This window comes from Mesoplodon densirostris, chromosome 4 (genome assembly GCF_025265405.1).
Source record: "Mesoplodon densirostris isolate mMesDen1 chromosome 4, mMesDen1 primary haplotype, whole genome shotgun sequence".
Lineage (NCBI taxonomy): Eukaryota > Metazoa > Chordata > Mammalia > Artiodactyla > Ziphiidae > Mesoplodon > Mesoplodon densirostris.
In genome coordinates, this window is record NC_082664.1 from 39,636,293 (window position 1) to 39,658,177 (window position 21,885).

Consider the following 21,885-nt stretch of genomic DNA (forward strand, 5'->3'; position numbering starts at 1 on the left):
ACTTGCGCCACCAGGGAGGCCCGTTGTGTGCGTTTTTTTAATTCAAAATTCAAGAGGTTTAAATTCTCTTTTAGCATTAGCTGATTTTGAACCGTAAAGTGTTTAAAGCAGATGTTAAAGGACTCTACGTGTTCTCAAAAAAGCCCCGTGTTGTTATTGTTTTATCAACTTGTGCACTTTGGGTCTTACCAAAATGACTTAATTTACCAGTTTTAGTACCTTTCTGGGATGTAGGATCCGAAGTCCATGCATAATGATACGTAGCAAAAACCTGGTATCACAGGGCTAGCCTGTGTGTGGGACGTGAGTGCTTGACTGCCAGCAGCAAGATGGCCTGCTCCGTATTTATACACAGTAAGCACTGTGACTATTGCAGTGTTTACACCTCTATTTTTGGATTCCAAGATTTAATATCAACAATCTTCACTTTTGGATTCACTGCTACATTTCCAATTTTGGAGACAGTGCAATATAGTTGTCTCTCTGTGGGAAATATTTCCCGGTGATGGTTCGTGTGGGGATAATAGACTCTAGAGAGAATTAATTTAACCTGACTGTCAGCATTTCAGCAGGTAAAAAGTTGACTCTTACTTTGAGCAAAGTTTAGTCTTGAAATAGAAGCCTAATGGGAGTGGAGGGTTCGTGGTTGGAATTTGTGGGTAATAAGATGGAGTGGCAGGGATGGATCTAGATTACAGAGGTCTTGGCAAGCTAAGTAGAAGAGGTTAGACTTAATCTTGTGGACAGCAAGCAGAGAGTTGCTAAGGTTTTTGAATAGGAGGTGAAATGTAAACGATATTCTTATTTTTCTTTCTCCTGCCCCACAAAAAAAGCTTCCTGCCAGCTCCTTTACAGAGATTTTTGGCTGGCATATTTAACCCAGGATGGCTGGTGGCAGAAGGCTGTTGTCCTAATCTTGTCAGATGGTAGCAAAGGAAGAGGAATTGGAAAAGAATATATAAAGGAACTCCCCATCTTCTCTCTTTTTTCCTGTGCTCATAAAAGAACGTTTGGAAACCAGAGAAAAAAATGATCCATAGTTTCATTATTTAAATTCAATCATTGTCCACCTTTTGGCCAGTTTCCTCCTAGTCACTGTTTTAAAATGAGATTTTCCCCTTAAATAAAAAATTTTTAGATATGCTTACATGGAATACAATTTTAAGAACAGGGCTTAGGCAGTGAATGTTCAATGAATTTAACAATTCTATACACTCATGTAACGATAATGCCAGATCTAGAACATTGCCGTCACTTAAGAAAATTTCCTTATTCCCTTTCCTGTTTTCCCTTGTTAAAATTTTTTTCTAATCTTACTACGTATTTAATTTTGCATTAAAAATTTCTTTAGAATTATGATGTAAACATGCTTTCATGTCATTAAATATATTTTAAAAACATCATTTTAATGTCTGCCTCATACTCCATCATGTGGATATACCATTGTTTACTTAACGGTTTTCCCATTTGGGTACATTTAAACTGTTCTCAAATTCCACTATTAAAAGTAACACCGGGACTTCCCTGGTGGTCCAGTGGTTAAGACTTCGCCTTCCAATGCAAGGGGTGCGGGTTCCATCCCTGGTCTGGGAGCTAAGATCCCACATGCCTCGTGGCCGAAAAACCAAAACATAAAACAGAAGCAATATTGTAAGAAATTCAGTAAAGACTTTAAAAATGGTCCACGTCAAAAAAAAAAAAAAAAAGTAACACCACCATTAGACCCAAGAGACATTGTGAAGGAATAAATAAAATGACTTGTTGATAAGTTGCATAAAGCAGATAGCGGAGAGGAAGAGTTAAAGAAAATTCCAAAGGGTTAGACAGATGAGAAAGGTGAGAAGAGAATTCTCTTTCAGGGGGAAGTAGAGGATGTGATTGGTTTTGACTAGAATGAATTTGAGATCTAGTGAGATGTCAGAATTGCTCTGTACATAATTGGAAATAATGGAGTTAAGGACATCCTAGTGCCCTGGAAACAGAAGTCATAGAAGAAGAGATGACAGAGAACTGAGTATTGAGACAAGAGCATCATGCCAAGGATTCAGCTTTGCTCGACCTTGAGTTGTAGTGCTGATTTTTCTTTTGAGATTTGTGTACTTGTTCATTGGGTGAAATTGATGACTTTGAGGCATTCATTTGACTTCTTTATTCAGTATTCCAAGATCCAGAACGTGCTTGCTTTCTATTTTGATTCACACTAAGACCTTTTACTGTGATTGGTGCTAATTCTGAGAAAGAAAAGTTGATGTGGGCATCTCTCACTTTACCTTGGCTGAGGTTAGAGCAGCTGCCATTTAGTTTTCTTGTCGTTCTGCTGGATTCTTTCCCACTAATGGGGGATTGACATTTTTGCATAAGAAAATTAAATTGCCTGAATTAGAAGAAGTTACTGGAGAATGGAAGAAATAATTTAATAGGAAACAATTGCTAACTTTTGAGTAAATAGTGCGAATTGAACACATATATGCGTATGTTTACTTCCTTTATCTCCGAACCCACACAAAAATTACTGAAAGGAAATAAAGCCCACAGGAACAAAGCAAAATGGAGAGGACATCTCAGACTCAACATTTTGGAAACCAGAAAGCAAATGAACTGGTGGTCACTACCTTGGCTGATTAGAGACAGTTGAACCCTAAGCAACAGCAAGGACAGTTCAGAAGTAGCCAACTCATACCGTATTAACCCCTGGAAGGTGCAGAAAGGTACTTTTCAAAGTAAGGGTGCATGAGGGCAAAAATAGGAGACTTGGTGGAAGGTCTGTGTAAGAAGTAGCTGGAACTCCTGATCCTACCCACTCCCCCCAAACCAGGCAGCCAGATGACTGCACCTCCCAACTCCCAGCAGAAGACTGAAGGGCTCCGCTCTGGAGAGGCTAAACTGGAGGGAATCTAGACTCAGGGATATTGGGCACAGTTCAGAGCAATCGTCCCTTTCTGAAAGCAGGGAATCATGCTGAGTGGAAGGATCCTTAACCCTCTTCCCCATCCCAGCTCCCAGATCCCTTTTGCTGCTACTCTGGAGATGGATGTTTCATTTCTGGAGAATCAGACAAGCCCAAGAGAAAAGACCCAAAGGCACCAATAAAAGGAGAGCTCCTGGGAGGACGAAAGGGGGGTTGTGGTAAGGAAATGGCCCGGCCGGTCTCAATGCCACCCTCTCATACAGGGCTCCCATTTTAATATGCCCGGATGTGGCACTGTGAGTAAGAGCGCTGATTTTGTGGGTTTGAGTCCTCTCTCCTTGCTCTGTACTGGCATTAATGCTATTAGTTAGTTTTGTGAGATTTTGAATTTTATATAAGTGCACATGGAGGGGGCTCTGCTCAGATATCCTCCTCTTTCCCTTGCATCCCCCTACCCTCCCGATCTCTTTTCCTGCTATTGGCGCATTGCTGTCTTCTGATGGGCATGTGGTAGTTCAGAGAGAATGGAACAAAAGACAGAGACCTTTCCTTCACGCACTTTCTCCCTTTTGTCTCCTTGTAACTAAATGTTGATGTTATTCCTCAAAACTGTACCTAGTATTTACATTTGATATGTATTCAGATTCTATTGATTCTCTGGTCTTAATCTCTCATGGACAGATCCCTTTCTTCCTATGCAGTTGTCAGTGCTCTGATCCTTCTAGAAACTGATTGTCTAAAGGGATAAAATTATTTTCAGAAAACTCCAGTTACACCAATTGATCATAACAATTATCAATTAAATACTGCCACCACCAACAGCAGCAGTAATAACATCAATGAAAACAGGTTTTTTTTTTTTTGAAAGAAATACTGAATGAAGGAACTATAAGTAAAAATGATGGTATCCTTGTGACTTAGGAAAATAGTACATGACCACAATTTCTGTTACTTTAATCTTGTCTTTTGAATTTGTCTACATATTTAAAAATTCTAATTGGGCAACATAAATTTTTAAACTTCCTTTTTTGTTGTTTGTTACTCTCTTTCTTCAACTGACTGCTAAGCTTTTCATCATTTTAAGATGTTCTTTCTGCCTCATTTCAGAAATCAGGTTTAATAGAATGGCTGCTATGTCCTAGAAAGCCCTGTTAATACAGACTTAAGGTATGAAAGTGAATGGATAACAATAATTAGGTTGTAATCATTGACTTTAGAAATCTTTTAAATCCTCGTCTAGATTTCCGAATGTTGTAAAACAAACCTCACAACTGTCACAAGTACGTGTTTCTTAGTCACGTGGAAACAGTGCTCTCTGTCTTTGGTTCTGCTTCGGTGAATATTTTCTGAAAGGTATAGAGCTTTGTCCACAAAGGTGGTTTTATGATAAAAACGTGAACAACCTTGCTGCAGTAGCTTGACACACCTGTGTATCACAATATTTTAGTCCTTATTGTGTCGCTAGGACCTGTGCTTGTGGCACACACCAGCATTGCCGAGGTGGTTTTGGTTCAAGGAATCATATTTAACTCAAGTGAGCATGTTTGAGTAATAACTTGTGGAAACGCTTGTCTGAACATTTTAACTGTATTGATATTACATAGCAATGACAGTTACATGTTTAATATATTAGAGAATAAAGTGACACCTGCAGTGGATGGCTCATAATCTAGGAGGTTGTCATACTGATTTAATTAAATTTCTGCTCTTTAGAGTTAGTGCTAAGGACTTGTCTTTATGCTAGAATAAGGGATTTTAATGGTTCCACAACTTTTAAACAACCTCATCCATTCACGTAGACAGTGAGGTTTAAAAAGAGAATTTATACCTAGTCTGAAGACTACGGTAGATTTATTGTGGTAATTAAAAGACATAGTTTGGCTTTAGAAACAAATTATTGATTGAACAAATTGCCAGTGAATTAAATTAAGTGCTAATTGAAAGTTTGAAAATGTTGCCATTTGTTTCCTAATCAGAGCATCAGCTTAAAAGACATTTATCTGCTCTAAATTCCTTGAGGGTAATTACAGGTTCTTTGGGATTTCCCCCCTTGTTTTTATTTATGAGTAATTATTTATCTATAATTACTTTAAAAGGGGTTGAGAGTCAGGTTTGAAAGGTTCTTTATCATTGGGACCATTAAGAATTCTTAAATTTGGTGCTACCAAAAGTAACTTGACATTATGTGTATAAGCTATTTATTACTTTGATGTTATAAAACATACATAGCATAGCAGGGTATCTAGGCAAATTTTATTGGAATTTTAGTTCTTATTCTTAGAGTTTGAATATTTAATACAAATCCTAGTATGTTTGGAAATAGTCTCCTCTGTTCAAACGTCTGATTTAGAGATTTAAAGTAAGTTTTGTTTATGTTCACACTTTTGTTTTAGATGTAATTGTTTTTGAAAATTGCATCCATGGTAAATGTTGATGAACTACTTATGAGATTTTCCTATTTTCTTTCAAGATTTAGTTTTACTGTATCTATTTAGAGGCATCTATTGGGCTAACACAAAATACTATGAAAATAATACATGATGACCTAGCTTCAACATTGCATTTACTGGGTCCTCCCTCTGATTATAAATGCTGGATTAAATCATTTGTTTCTTTTCAATAGATGATGGATTATGGAATGAATGAATGAAGAACTGGATGAAAAACTCGGGGATATCATTGAAATTGTTACTTGCATGAGGTCTTAATACAAATAGTGCTAGAGGAATAATGGCACTTTGAATTTTGCTTGAAGGTTCTCTATTTAACATTCTTCATATAGTTCTTTTTTGTTAGAAAATTTGCATCTTAGATAATCCCAAGGAAATGTATTTTATAGCTATGATGTCATTTTTATATTTACAGTTGGTATACTTGCAGTATTGCATAAGTGTATGAAATTGTAGTTTCACAGATGAAAGAGGGAGAAATATTTTTGATATCAACAGGTTCACCTGCTTTTATCAAAGAAAGATGGTAGTTAATCATCTAGAAAATATTTTAAAGCACAGGGAAGACGATTTAAGTTGCCTTGTTATGCTGTGGTGAAAGTGGTCCCTGATTACATTACATGCCTGGTTTTCCCAAGCCTTAAGTATTAATAGTGCTAACAAATATATAACTAAAGGAAATAAAAAGTATTCCTTTAATACCTTTAAAAATACTTTTTAATAGTCCTTTAAGTTACATAGTTGTGTTTTTTTTTTTTTAAAGTAATACTCACTCTATTGTCCTTACCTTCTGTTTTGTTCTTTATTAATCCTGGCAGATGTTTAGTGACTAGCTACTAGGTGCTAACACATTCTGTTCTTTTATAATGTGCTAGTTATTTTCCTTAAGCAATAACAACAGCAAGATGTCAGCCAAAATCGTGGTGTAAAGTTAGTGGTTTCTATGGAGAGGAAGGGATGGAAGACAGTGAGTTTTTATTTATTTATTTATTTTTCTGCAGTGTTTTAAGTAACTAAAATATTAGTAGTTGTATTTTAATATCACAAGTTAAAAAGTAATAAGTTGTTTAATCAAAAACTGATGAAAATATGCCTAAACACTTCTTGCTCTTTTGCTTATCGGGCCATGCACTTAGGAACCTTTTAGTCTTCTCTTTCACGTTTGGCCAAGACTTCAAAATTTATTTTTTTATGCCATAGTTAACAGTAATCAGCAGGAAACTAAAGAACTGAAAAGTAAGAGAGCAGCCAATCCTTCAAAGCAAGCCCCTGTTAGGTCCTAGGCCTTGCCCGCAACAGTATCCCCCTCTCCTCCTCTTCCCTCGTATGTTACAGCGCCAGTCCTGAGTCACAACTGAGTTGTAACCAGTAGAGGTTCTTAATTAATATTGGTGTTATTTTAGGGTTGTCGGATTTAGGAAATAAAAATATAGGGCGCCTAGTTAAATTTCAATTTCAGATAAACGATGAATAATTTCTTTTTCCCCTTGCAGTATGTGGGACATACTTGAGCGAAAAACTATTTGTTTATGTGAAACTTAGACTCAACTGGTACACTGTATTTTATCTGGAAACCCTATTTATTTCCATTCATTGTATATCAGGCTCTAGGCATTCAGAAATTAGTAAAGAGCCCCTGAGGGGCTCAAAATCTAATTGCGCAGGTGAGAAGAAGGGATGTGAGGAGCAGGAACACCAGAGAGGAAACCACTGCCGTCATCAAAGTGTTTGATGATGCGGAGCTGAACCAGACAGCAGGCGTGCAGAGCGTGTTTTATTTCTCTGTTAGTGCCGAGCAAGGTCATCAGCTTAGGCCTGAATGCTCTCCGGTAAACAGTGCCCATGGATGCCATTGAGGGCCACTGACAGGCCAAAAACCTAAGAAGGGGGTGATGGGAAAGGAGGATGGGAAAATGAGAGAGTAATAAAAATGATAAAAAGAAATGATGAGGGGAATCAGAGGAAGAAGAGAGGGAGATATAAAGAAGTTGTGTCCATACATGGTCTTCAGGGGTTGGGGTGGAGGTGATGTGTCAAGGAAAGAACCCCCAGAACTCTCTGTGCAGATCATGGCACTGTGTTACCTTGAAAAACTCACAAGCTCTTTGGACGTCACTTTTCTTATTTCATACAAATGGAGCTGGATTAGGTAGTCTGTAACATGATGTGATTCTAGAAGCAACTCAGTGGAATCCTTAATCCTAGGTTTGCTGTCTTTGAGGAGGGCTTTTAACATTCCAGATTTTAATACCCATTCCTCCCATTCCCCCAGCTTTGCTTTCTGTCCTTATCGTCACTTTCTGGAGGCCAGGCCAGTGCCTTCAAGCCTTCAGTTTGATTCCAACATTCAGTGTTTATTGGAATATCATTGAAATGAAAATGAATTAGACTACCTCAAGGACACTTCTTTCTTTCTTTTTTTTTTGTTTTTTCTGGCATCACAGAAAGATTTTTATTACTTTTTATTGTTGTTGAACGAGAAGGAAAAAAATTTAAATGGTTCAAGTTTAAATGGATGGTTCTTAAGTAATCATTTGAAAGACCAATATATCATTTTACACTGTGAACTATGTGCACATATGTGTGAACTGGAAACCAAGGAGAAGGGACACTTATTTCTTAATTTTTTTTCTTTGCATTAACCCCAGTGTAGATTAAAATAAAATAGTTGAAAAATAAATTCTTCTAACATACTTTAAAAACTTATTTTGTTCATTTTTTAAAAAATTGGAATATAATTGCTTTACAGTGTTATGTTTTTACTTTCTACTGTACAGCCAAGTGAGTCAGCTATAGTATACATATATCCCCTCTGTTTTGGATTTCCTTCCCATTTAGGTCACTGCAGAGCATTGAGTAGAGTTCCCTGCGCTATACAGTAGGTTCTCATTAGTTATCTATTTTATACATACTATCAATAGTGTTTATATGTCAATCCCCATCTCCCAATTCATCCCACCCACCCGCTTCCCGCTTTGTATCCGTACATTTGTTCTCTTCGTCTGTGTCTGCTTTGGAAATAAGATCATCTATACCATTTTTTTTTAGATTCCACATACACGTTAGTATACGATACTTGTTTTTCTCTTTCTGACTTACTTCACTCTGTATGATAGTCTCTGTGTCCATCCACATCTATGCAAAAGACCTCACAACAGTGAGAGGCACGCGTACAGCAAAAAAAAAAAAAGTGAATCAGCTATATGTATACATATACCCGCATATCTCCTCCCTCTTGCGTCTCCCTCTCACCCTCCCTATCCCACCCCTCTAGGTGGTCACAAAGCACCGAGCTGATCTCCCTGTGCTATGCGGCTGTTCCCACTAGCTATCTATTTCACATTTGGTAGTATATATAAGTCCATGACACTCTCTCACTTCGTCTCAGTTTATCCTTCCCCCTCCCCATGTCTTCAAATCCATTCTTTATGTCTGCGTCTTTATTCCTGTCCTGCCCCTAGGTTCTTCATAACCTTTTTTTTTTTCAGTTTCCATATATATGTGTTAGCATACGGTATTTGTTTTTCTCTTTCTGACTTACTTCACTCTGTATGACAGACTCTAGGTACATCCACCTCACTACAAATAACTTAATTTCGTTTCTTTTTTATGGCTGAATAATATTCCATTGTATATATGTCCCACATCTTCTTTATCCATTCATCTGTCGATGGACACTTAGGTTGCTTACATGTCCTGGCTATTGTAAATAATGCTGCAATGAACATTGCAGTGCATGACTCCTTTTGAATTATGGTTTTCTCAGGGTATATGCCCAGTAGTGGGATTGCTGGGTCAAATGGTAGTTCTATTTGTAGTTTTTTAAGGAACCTCCATACTGTTCTCCTTAGTGGCTGTATCAATTTATATTCCCACCAACAGTGCAAGAGGGTTCCCTTTTTCCACACCCTCTCTAGCATTTATTGTTTGTAGATTTTTTGATGATGACCGTTCTGACTGGTGTGAGGTGATACCTCATTGTAGTTTTGATTTGCATTTCTCTAATGGTTAGTGATGTTGAGCATCCTTTCATGTGTTTGTTGGCAATCTGTGTATCTTCTTTGGAGAAATGTCTGTTTAGGTCTTCTGCCCATTTTTGGATTGGGTTGTTTGTTTTTTTGATATTGAGCTGCATGAGCTGCTTGTAAATTTTGGAGATTAATCCTTTGTCAGTTGCTTCATTTGCAAATATTTTCTCCCATTCTGAGGGTTGTCTTTCCATCTTGTTTATGTTTTCCTTTGCTGTGCAAAAGCTTTGAAGTTTCATTAGGTCCCATTTGTTTATTTTTGTTCTTATTTCCATTTATCTAGAGGGTGGGTCTGAAAGGATCTTGCTGTTATTTATTTCATAGAGTGTTCTGTCTATGTTTTCCTCTAATAGTTTAATAGTGTCTGTCCTTACATTTAGGTCTGTAATCCATTTTGAGTTTATTTTTGTGTATGGTGTTGGGGAGTGTTCTAATTTCATTCTTTTACATGTAGCTGTCCAGTTTTCCCAGCACCACTTATTGAAGAGGCTGTCTTTTCTCCATTGTATATTCTTGCCTCCTTTATCAAAAATAAGGTGACCATATGTGCGTAGGTTTATCTCTGGGCTTTCTATCCTGTTCCATTGACCTATATTTCTGTTCTTGTGCCAGTACCATACTGTCTTGATTATTGTAGCCTTGTAGTATAGTCTGAAGTCCGGAAGCCTGATTCCTCCAGCTCCGTTTTTCTTTCTCAAGATTGCTTTGGCTATTCGGGGTCTTTTGTGTTTCCATAGAAATTGTGAATTTTTTTGTTCTAGTTCTGTGAAAAATGCCATTGGTGGTTTGATAAGAGTTGCATAGAATCTGTAGATTGCTTTAGGTAGTATAGTCATTTTACCAGTGTTGATTCTTCCAGTCCAAGAACATGGTATATCTCTCCATCTGTTTGTATCCTCTTTAATTTCTTTCATCAGTGTGTTATAGTTTTCTGCATACAGGTCTTTTGTCTCCTTGGGTAGGTTTATTCCTAGGTATTTTATTCATTTTGTTGCAATGGTAAATGGGAGTGTTTTCTTAATATCTCTTTCAGATTTTTCATCATTAGTGTATAGGAATGCAAGAGATTTCTGTGCATTAATTTTGTATCCTGCTACTTTACCAAATTCATTGATTAGCTCTACTAGTTTTCTGGTAGAATCCTTAGGATGCTCTATGTGTAGTATCATGTCATCTGCAAACACTGACAGCTTTACTTCTTCTTTTCCAATTTGGATTCCTTTTATTTCCCTTTCTTCCCTGATTGCTGTGGCTAAAACTTCCAAAACTATGTTGAATAAAAGTGGTGAGAGTGGGCAACCTTGTCTTGTTCCTGATTTTAGAGGAAATGGTTTCAGTTGTTCACCATTGAGGACGATGTTGGCTGTGGGTTTGTCATATATGGCCTTTATTATGTTGAGGTAAGTTCCTTCTGTGCCTACTTTCTGGAGGGTTTTCATCACAAATGGGTGTTGAATGTTGTTGAAAGCTTTTTCTGCATCTACTGAGATGATCAAATGGTTTTTCTCCTTCAATTTGTTAATATGGTTTATCACATTGATTGATTTGCGTATACTGAAGAATCCTTGCATTCCTGGGATAAACCCCACTTGATCACGGTGTATGATCCTTTTAATGTGCTGTTGGATTCTGTTTGCTAGTATCTTGTTGAGGATTTTTGCATCTATGTTCATCAGTGATATTGGCCTGTAGTTTTCTTTCTTTGTGACATCTTTGGTTTTGCTGTCAGGGTGATAGTGGCCTCATAGAATGAGTTTGGGAGTGTTCCTCCCTCTTCTATACTTTGGAAGAGTTTGAGAAGGATAGGTGTTAGGTCTTCTCTGAATGTTTGATAGAATTCACCTGTGAAGCCATCTGGTCCTGGGCTTTTGTTTGTTGGAAGATTTTTAATCACAGTGTCAATTTCAGTCCTTGTGATTGGTCTGTTTATATTTTCTATTTCTTCCTGGTTCAGTCTCAGAAGGTTGTGCTTTTCTAAGACTGTGTCCATTTCTTCCAGGTTGTTCATTTTATTGACATATTGTTGCTTGTAGTAATCTCTCATGATCCTTTGTATTTCTGCAGTGTCAGTTGTTACTTCTCCTTTTTCATTTCTAATTCTATTGATTTGAGTCTTCTCCCTTTTTTTCTTGATGAGTCTGGCTAATGGTTTATCAATTTTGTTTATCTTCTCAAAGAACCAGCTTTTAGTTTTATTGAACCTTGCTATCGTTTCCTTCATTTCTTTTTCATTTATTTCTGATCTGATCTTTATGATTTTTTCCTTCCACTAACTTTGGGCATTTTTTTGTTCTTCTTTCTCTAATTGCTTTAGGTGTAAGGTTAGGTTGTTTATTTGAGGTGTTTCTTGTTTCTTGAGGCAGGATTGTATTGCTATAAATTCCCTCTTAGAACTGCTTTTGCTGCATCCCATAGGTTTTGGGTCATTGTGTTTTCATTGTCATTTGTTTCTAGGTATTTTTTTGATTTGCTCTTTGATTTCTTCAGTGGTCTCTTGGTTATTAAATAGTGTGTTGTTTAGCCTCCATGTGTTTGTATTTCTTACAGATTTTTTCCTGTAATTGATACCTAGTCTCATAGCATTGTGGTCGGAAAAGATACTTGATATGATTTCAATTTTCTTAAATTTACCAATGCTTGATTTATGACCCAAGATATGATCTGTCCTGGAGAATGTTCCATGAGCACTTGAGAAGAAAGTGTATTCTGTTGTTTTTGGATGGAATGTCCTATAAATATCAATTAAGTCCATCTTGTTTAATGTATCATTTAAAGCTTGTGTTTCCTTATTTATTTTCATTTTGGATGATCTGTCCATTGTTGAAAGTGCAGTGTTAAAGTCCCCTACTATGATTATGTTACTGTCGATTTCCCCTTTTGTGGCTGTTAGCATTTGCCTTATGTATTGAGGTGCTCCTGTTTTGGGTGCATAAATATTTACAATTGTTATATGTTCTTCTTGGATCAATCCCTTTATCATTATGTAGTGTCCTTCTTTGTCTATTGTAAGAGTCTTTATTTTAACGTCTATTTTGTCTGATATGAGAATTGTTACTCCAGCTTTCTTCTGATTTCCATTTGCATGGAATATCTTTTTCCATCCCCTCACTTTCAGTCTGTATGTGTCCCTAGGTCTGAAGTGGGTCTCTTGTAGACAGCATATATATGGGTCTTGTTTTTGTTTCCATTCAGCCAGTCTGTGTCTTTTGGTTGGAGCATTTAATCCATTTACATTTAAGGTAGTTATCGATATGTATGTTCGTATTCCCATTTTCTTAATTGTTTTGGGTTTGTTATTGTAGGTCTTTTCCTTCTCTTGTGTTTCTTGCCTAGAGAAGTTCCTTTAGCATTTGTTCTAACGCTGGTGTGGTGGTGCTGAATTCTCTTAGCTTTTGCTTGTCTGTAAATCTTTTAATTTCTCCGTCAAATCTGAATGAGATCTTTGCTAGGTAGAGTAATCTTGAATGTAGGTTTTCCCCTTTCATCACTTTAAATATGTCCTGCCACTCCCTTCTGGCTTGCAGAGTTTCTGTGGAAAGATCAGCTGTTAACCTTATGGGGATTCCCTTGTATGTTATTTGCTGTTTTTCCCTTGTTACTTTTTTTTTTTTTTTTGCAGTATGCGGGCCTCTCACTGTTGTGGCCTGTCCCGTTGCAGAGCACAGGCCCTGGACGCGCAGGCGCAGTGGCCATGGCTCACGGGCCTAGCCGCTCCATGGCATGTGGGATCTTCCCGGACCGGGGCACGAACCCATGTCCCCTGCATCGGCAGGCAGACTCTCAACCACTGTGCCACCAGGGAAGCCCTCCCTTGTTACTTTTAATATTTTTTCTCTGTATTTAATTTTTGATAGTTTGATTAATATGTGTCTTGGTGCGTTTATGCTTGGATTTATCCTGTATAGGACTCTGTGCTTTCTGGACTTGATTAACTATTTCCTTTCCCATATTAGGGAAGTTTTCAACTACAATCTCTTGAAATATTTTCTCCATCCCTTTCTTCTTCTCTTCTTCTTCTAGGACCCCTATATTTTGAATGTTGGTGTGTTTAGTGTTATCCCACAAATCTCTGAGACTGTCCTCAATTCTTTTCATCCTTTTTTCTTTATTCTGCTCTGCAGCAGTTTATTCCACTACTTTATCTTCCAGGTCACCTATCCGTTCTTCTGCCTCAGTTATTCTGCTATTGATTCCTTCTCGAGAATTTTTAATTTCATTTATTGTGTTGTTCATCATTGTTTGTTTGCTCTTTAGTTCTTCTAAGTCTTTGTTAAATGTTTCTTGTATTTTCTCCATTCTATTTCCAAGAGTTTGAGTCATTTGTACTATTGTTAGTCTGAATTCTTTTTCAGGTAGAATGCCTGTTTCCTCTTCATTTGTTTGGTCTGGTGGGTTTTTACCTTGCTCCTTAATCTGCTGTGTGTTTCTCTGTCTTCTCATTTTGCTTAACTTAACTGTGTTCGAGGTCTCCTTTTCATAGGCTGCAGGTTCATAGTTCCCGTTGTTTTTGGTGTCTGCCCCCAGTGGGTAAGGTTGGTTCAGTGGCTTGTGTAGGATTCATGGTGGAGGGGACTAGTGCCTGTGTTCTGCTGGTTGAGGCTGGATCTTGTCTTTCTGGTTGGCAGGACCGCCTCCGGTGGTGTGTTTTGGGGGTGTCTGTGACCTTATTATGATTTTAGGCATCCTCTCTGCTTATGGTTGGGGTCGTGTTCCTATCTTGCTAGTTGTTTGGCATAGGGTGTCCAGCACTGTAGCTTGCTGGTGATTGAGTGGAGCTGGGTCGTAGCGTTGAGATGGAGATCTCTGGGGGATCTTTCACTGTTTGATATTAGGTGGAGCCAGGAGTCTCTGGCGGACCAATGTCCTGGACTCAGCTCTCCCACCTCAGAGGCACAGGCCTGACACCCAGCCGGAGCACCAAGACCCTGTCAGCACACGGCTCGGAAATAAAGGGAGAAAGAAAGAAAGAAAGAAAGAAAGAAAAAAATAAATAAAGTTATTAAAATAAAAAATAATTATTAAAAATAAGAAATTTAAAAGTAATAAAAAAAAGAAAAAAAAAGAAAGAAGAGAGGAGCCAAACCAAAAAACAAATCCACCAATGATAAGAAGTGCTAAAAACTTTACTAAAAGCAAAAACAAAACCAAAAAAAAAAAACCGGACAGACAGAACCCTAGGACAAATGGTAAAAGCAAAGCTATACAGACAAAATCACACAAAGAAGCATACACATACACACTCACAAAAAAGAGAAAAAGGGATAAAAATATATATATATATATCATTGCTCCCAAAGTCCACCTCCTCAATTTGGGATGATTCATTGTCTATTCAGGTATTCCACAGATGCAGGGAACATCAAGTTGTTTGTGGAGATTTAATCTGCTGCTCCTGAGGCTGCTGGGAGAGATTTCCCTTTCTCTTCTTTGTTTGCACAGCTCCCGGGGTTCACCTTTGGATTTGGCCCCGCCTCTGCGTGTAGGTTACCTGAGGGCATCTGTTCTTCCCTCAGACAGGACAGGGTTAAAGGAGCAGCTGATTTGGGGGCTCTGGCTCACTCAGGCCGGGGAAGGGAGGGGTATGGATACGGGGCGAGCCTGCGGTGGCAGAGTTTGGCATGATGTTGCAACAGCCTGAGGCATGCCGTGTGTTCTCCCGGGGAACTTGTCCCTGGATTACGGGACCTTGGCAGTGGCGGGTTGCACAGGTTTGCGGGAGGGGAGGTGTGGATAGTGACCTGTGCTTCCACACAGGCTTCTTGGTGGCGGCAGCAGCAGCCTTAGCATCTCATGCCCGGCTCTGGGGTCCGCGCTGATAGCCGCGACTCGCGCCAGTCTCTGGAGCTCCTTTAAGCAGCGCTCTTAATCCCCTCTCCTCGCGCACCCTGAAACAGTGGTCTCTTGCCTCTTCGGCAGGTCCAGACCTTTTCTCGGACTCCCTCCCGGCTGGCTGTGGCGCACTAGCCCCCTTCAGACTGTGTTCACGCAGCCAACCCCCACCTTCCCCAGCGGGTGAGCAGAGAAGCCTCTCGGGCTGGTGAGTGCTGGTTGGCACTGATCCTCTGTGTGGGAATCTCTCCGCTTTGCCCTCCGTGCCTGTTGCTGTGCTCTCCTCCGTGACCCCGAAGCTTCCCCCCTCTGCCACCCGCAGTCTCCGCCCGCGAAGGGGCTTCTAGTGTGTGGAAACCTTTCCTCCTTCACAGCTCCCTCCCACTGGTGCAGGTCCCGTCCCTATTCTTTTGTCTCTGCTTATTCTTTTTCCTTTTGCCCTACCCAGGTACGTGGGGGAGTTTCTTGCATTTTGAGAAGTTTGAGGTCTTCTGCTAGCATTCAGTAGATGTTCTGTAGGAGCTGTTCCACGTGTAGATGTATTTCTGATGTATTTGTGGGGAGGAAGGTGATCTCCATGTCTTACTCTTCCGCCATCTTGAAGGTCTCCCTCACATGTTTCTTTTTGAATTATGGTTTTCTCTGGGTATATTCCCAGTAGTGGGATTGCTGGATCATATGGTAGTTCTATTTTTTTTTAATTAATTAATTAATTTATTTATTTATTATTTTTGGCTGTGTTGGGTCTTCGTTTCTGTGCAAGGGCTTTCTCTAGTTGGGGCAGGTGGGGGCCACTCTTCATCGTGGTGCGCGGGCCTCTCACTATCGCGGCTTCTCCTGTTGCGGAGCAGAGGCTCCAGACGCACAGGCTCAGTAGCTGTGGCTCACAGGCCCAGCTGCTCCGTGGCACGTGGGATCCTCCCAGACCAGGGCTCGAACCCGTGTTCCCTGCATTGGCAGGCAAATTCTCAACCACTGCGTCACCAGGGAAGCCCTATTTTTAGTTTTTTAAGAAACTTCCATACTGTTCTACATAGTGGCTCTACCAATTTACATTCCCACCAACAGTGTAGGAGGGTTCCCTTTTCACCACACCCTCTCCAGCATTTATCGTTAATAGATTTTTTGATGGTGGCCATTCTGACTGGTGTGAGATGATACCTCATTGTAGGTTTGATTTGCATTTCTCTAATGATTAGTGATGTTGAGCATCTTTTCATGTGCTTCTTGGCCATCTGTATGTCTTCTTTGGAGAAATGTCTATTTAGGTCTTCTGCTCTTTTTTGATTGGGTTGTTTCTTTTGTTTATTTTCTATAATTTGTTTTTGAAGGAATAAAATAGAAGGCTTAGGGCTAGAGCCTCATATATTTAAATATATTAATAGAGATAGTTTGTGACTTTATAAATACCTGGATGCATTTTCTTCTAGCTATATAGACTCTTTACAATACTGCTCTGTGGTGAGGAGTGATGCTGGGTGGTTACTTTTGGTCATGATACATTTTCATAGCATGCAACTACCATTACCTATTTAATAATGTTACCTATTTAATAATCCATTTAAAACTTGGGCTATAAATCAGAAGTGGCTGCCATGATAAAGGAAGATTTAATGGATGCAAATTTATTATTTTGTACCATCGTTTTTAACTATTTTTAGATCTTCTAAGTCTTTTGAAAATCTTGTGAAGTCAACTGGATCTTTTCCCCAGTTGGGCTCACACATACAAAGTGTTGCAGAAAATTCAGGGGATTTAGAGGACTCCCCTCTCCCCCACCCCTTTCCCCCAGCCCATTCAAGGATGACCCAATTTTAAACTCATGACTTTGGAGCTCAAATGTATAGTTAAAGTGGTCCAGTCATTCAGTCCTTCAACCATTCATTCACGAGCTAGACTCTAGGCATTGTGAGAGGCACTGATTTTTAACTCTCCTGACGGTAATAATCTTGTTCAAATTCAAGAGCGCATTTTCATCTTGAAATTAAAAGCATAACTCACATACTGCATGTTGATAACTTATGCTTTTTATGGATTTAGGACTAACTTGGTGTGTCCCAGGAGGATAAACAGCAACTACTGGGTTTCATCCATATTTCTCTTGCTTTAATACAGCTTTTCTTAATTTCCCTTTAGTTATCCATTTTCATTCTTATCTTTATAATTATAGTCACACCGTTATAGTCACATCATCTTTCCCCCTAAATCTTTATTTCTAACATTTCTTTGTGCTTCAATATAGCAATCATCTTCAGTGCTACACAGTGTTCTACTAAATAGATGTACGTCTCTAATGTTGGACATAAAGGTTATTTCCAATTTTACACTCTTTGGAGAATGTTGCAAATGACTGCTTTAAGTAGTTTTTTCAGTCTTGTCTTAGATTAGTTTCTTAGGATAGATTCTCAAGGATGAGAGCAATGGTTCATTCATTCATGACATTTTTATTAAGCACGTGTTATGTGCTAGGCAGGGTCAAAGGCTTGGCCTTTTCCATGACACTTGATTTGCTTTGACATTCTTTCCATTTGTGATAGAGAACTACTTAACCAGTTGAGTTGACTATTAATTGTCCAGCCTAATAGATCCTTGCTTCCTCATTACTCATGGTGAATGTTTAGAAGTACACTAAATGTTTAGAAGTATACTAAAGCATTGTAAGGAAGGCAGATCTGAAGAAATGGCAGTGTGTGGCTAAGTGAGATGTACATGCCTTTAGAACTATTTGCTGTTTGGATTATTTACACAATTCAACATTCTTTTGATGTGATGATAATTGAGAGATGAAGCTTTGACCAAAAGAGAGGTTTAGAACACTGTGCAGAGTTAAACATCTTAGGTTAAATAACCTAGGTTTATTTAAATCACTCAAAAATGTAAATTGAAATTTGGTTAAAGCAAAACCAAAACATACAGTTTTATTATATATCCAAACCTTTATTTTGTGAACATTTATTGGATGCCCCATATGTGCCAAGAAAACCAATGTGAATATGACATTGCATATTCCTAATAAGTGGGAAGAGACATATATGTAAGCAAATACTTGCTGCAGCCCATGGTGGGCACCATAAGAGTGTTAATGTGTCAGAGAGTTCAGAGGAACAGAAGTTTGTGTCCTTTTACCCAGATTTTTAATTACAGAAGACATTCTTCTCCTCCCGTCCCCTCCCCTCCCCTCTCCTCCCCTCCCCTCCTCTCTCCCCTCCTCTCCTCTCTTCCCCTCACCCTCTCCCTCTCCCTCTCCTGTTTTCTCTCTCTCTCTCTCTTTTTTTAATTAATTTTTATTGAAGTATAGTTGTCCTTCCTCCCTCCCTCCCTGCCTCCCTTCCTTCCTTGGTTTACTTTCACATCTTGGGAGAGGAAAATAAAACTTGTTACAGAGTACAGTAAGTATAAATGATGCACTTGGGATGAAAAACTCAACTCAGTTTCTGAAATACACATATAGTTTAATGAAGATTCAGAAAAAAGTAATTAAAAGATCTTTGCTCTTTTGATTACAGTATGACTGGCTGGTTGAAGAGAAGTCATTGGTTGATGGTTATTTGAAAAGCCACCAGTTTCTTTGTAAACATAATTTTTAATAATCATTGGCAGGGACAAAAGTAAAATAATATAACTGTGCATGCTGTAATTAGCCATAGAAAAAATATTCTAATATGATAATTTTTTTTCAGTCATCTAAGCTAAAGGAGAGCAAAAGAGGTAGTCTGCCCACTTTTCTAGAACACTATAGTGGAGCCTGACAGCCTGGGTTCAGTCATAACTGCTGGTTACTACTGGTAACCTCAGATCTCAACATCCATGCTTCTAGTTCCTCAGCGGTAAATTGGGGAATGATAGTACCCACTTCAGTGCTGCTCTATGCTCATCTTAGTCTACCTCAGAACAACATTTGCTGCTGTTGTCCTCTTTTTCCTTCTTAAGACACTCTTCTCTCCTAGCTCCTAAGACCCCCAAACTCTACTGTTTTTTTCTCCTACCTCCTACTCCTTTTCATTTGCCTTTCTTGGCCTTTTTTTTTTTTTTTCCTGCCTGGTTTCTAAATGTTGGATACCTCAGGGTCTTTCCCTTCTTTCTATTCATTCCTTTCCAAGGAGATCCCTTAGTCCCATGGCTTTAAATATCATCTACATGCTGATGAGTCCCTGTATGTCTCCAGTCCTGACCTATCCAGCTCTGAGGTACAGATTCATGTGTCTGATTGGCTCCTGGATATTGTTCCTTTAACATATTTCTAACTGGATCTCTGGATCTCCCCACCAAGGCCAGGAAACAAAGAAAACTTCCCTTTCCCAGTCATCTCCATCTTTGGTAAATGACCTTATATCTGTGACTCATCCTCGAACCTTTCCTTTCATTCACCCCATACATCCAAGCCAGCAGCAAATACTACCTCCAGAATATATTTTGAATCAGTCTATTTCTGTCTTCTCTGCTAGCCATCATCGTGTCTTGCCACTTCCACAGACTTCTAACTTGTCCCCTTCCTCTTGTCTGTTCTATACATAGCTGCCAGAGTGATTTTTTTTTTTTTTAAGTAAAATTCAAACCATGTCACTTCTCTGTTTAGATCCACTGGTGGCTTCCCATTGCGCTTAGAATAAAATCAAAGAAAGCTTCTTTCCAGAGCTTACACATCTGGGTTCAATTTCCATATCTAGAAAATAGGGATAATCATGACTTTAACTAGAATATGAACTCCTGGAAGGCACAGATTTTTATCTGCTTTGTTCATTGCTATTGTCCCAGTGCCCAGACAGTGTGTGCACATAATGGGCACCTAATAATTATTTGTTGAATGAGTAAACACATTCAGATTATATGGGCCTCCAGAAGCCTTTCTTTCTCCCTCTTTCAGAGCAACATATCATAGCTTTGTATTTTCTACTTTATACCGAAAGCCCAGTAAAGGCTTCTGGTGCAATCTCTCCCCCTGTCCCTCCTTTTTTTTTTTCTGGCCCGCAGCGGCGGCTTGCAGGATCTTAGTTCCCCAACCAGGGATTGAACCCTGGCCCTCCGCAGTGAAAGCTCAGAGTCCTAACGACTGGACCACCAGGGAATTCCCTCCCCACCCCTGTTTTATTTTTTAGATCTGAGGATACATTTGGGTCATTAGGAGAGGATAGATAAATAATAGAACAAGAAACAGAATAGAAATTGGAAGGAACCCTGGGTAGGTTACTGCAAAATAGTAGCAATAGCATTTTAAAAATAAGCATTTTACTATAGAAATCTTGGAATATGTACAGAAATAGTAGAATAGTATAATGAGTCCTCGTCTCTTCATAGCCCAGTTTCAACAGTTATCAACTCATGGCCGTTCTTTGAGCATCCAGGATTTAATCTGGAAATTTCCCATGGTAAAGAAATACCTGGTCTATAGAAATTTGTATTACAGATGTATCTTACCCTGGACGTTGTTGCTATTTTGTAAACCAACTGAGAACAGATTAGATATGATTTCAAGAACTTCAGGTTCTGAGATATCTTTTCTGATTTGCTTTTTGTAGATGCCTGAAATTTTACTATTAGTATAACTGTAAATTTGCAAATCGTGAATAAGCCTGAGAAGGGAAATACATGAAGCCCATTAACAGTTATTTATATTTTAGTGTAAACTGATTAATTAGGAGCACGCTTGACTGGTAAGTAACGAAGCACAAGCTTTGATAGAAGGCATAAGATCACAGGGACCTGGGGGCGGAAGGCCTTATAAGGACTACAAGTACTGGTCAAGAGGGTGCTGCTCGGCTATTTTCCATCTTTTCCTGGAGGTGGTTCTGGCCTCAAAGCCTATAGAAAGAGTTCTCCTTCCAGTCTGGTGGTGTTCCTGTCATCTGTCATCTGGGTTCCCTTCTGCTGGCCGCAAAGACCTTGTGTAAGTCTGCTGAGGAGGTGATTCCATTCCAGCTAATTCTGCTGCTTGTTTATTTTTAGGTGTCTTGCAATATATTCAGAACTCTCCCTCCTAGTGACAGCAATGAATTTGATCCAGAAGAAGATGAACCTACCCTTGAGGCGTCGTGGCCACACTTACAGGTACTTTGAACTACCATTTGTTATAAAAGAAAGATCCATTAACTCATTAGCTGATTAGCATGGGAATTCCTTGAAGGCCTTATTCACCAAGAAATCAAATTAGAGTACATTACTGGAAAGCTAGAGAATGCTTTTTATGTTTCTTACTGTTGATAATTAGGATGCCAAAAGAATAAAATAATAAGCATTATAATGCTTTAGGGTGGGCCCTCCTGGGTTGCATGCTCAGCCAGCAGTTTTTATTAGAGCTTCTATGTGATCCTTCCTGCTGGAGGCTCAAACAAGAACAGAACTATTTTCACATTAATATTAGTTAGATGTGATTAGATCACAGAGTACGTACCTCGTTTTCAGCAGTTAGGTACCCGGGGGACTTTGAATGCCTGTCTTCATGATAACCACGAATGTGTTTCTTTAGCCTGGAAGGGCAAAATCAAATTGCAATAGCTATTTCATAGTGTTGTAAGGAAGAGCAATAGCTGAGAAGAATCTTGTGCAAAGGCCAATTTTGCACTCTTGCACTGAGAAGGCCATCTTTTCCAATCATCCTCATGTGCCAGGACAGATTAGGACCACCCCTGCATCTCCTTTCCCAGCACCAGGCCCATTTGTACTGTATTTACTT

The 21,885-nt window shown here is 39.0% G+C and overlaps 1 protein-coding gene across 5 annotated transcripts in view; it reads left to right on the top strand.

The window, feature by feature from the left end:
* PPP2R5E (protein phosphatase 2 regulatory subunit B'epsilon) overlaps window positions 1-21,885 on the top strand; it is a 160,992-nt gene that overhangs the window by 96,297 nt on the left and 42,810 nt on the right. For all 5 annotated transcript variants that reach the window (XM_060096053.1, XM_060096054.1, XM_060096055.1 and 2 more), the window contains exon 4: window positions 21,159-21,260. In XM_060096053.1, the coding sequence (XP_059952036.1) occupies window positions 21,159-21,260 (102 nt within the window). The remainder of the gene's footprint in view (window positions 1-21,158; window positions 21,261-21,885) is intronic.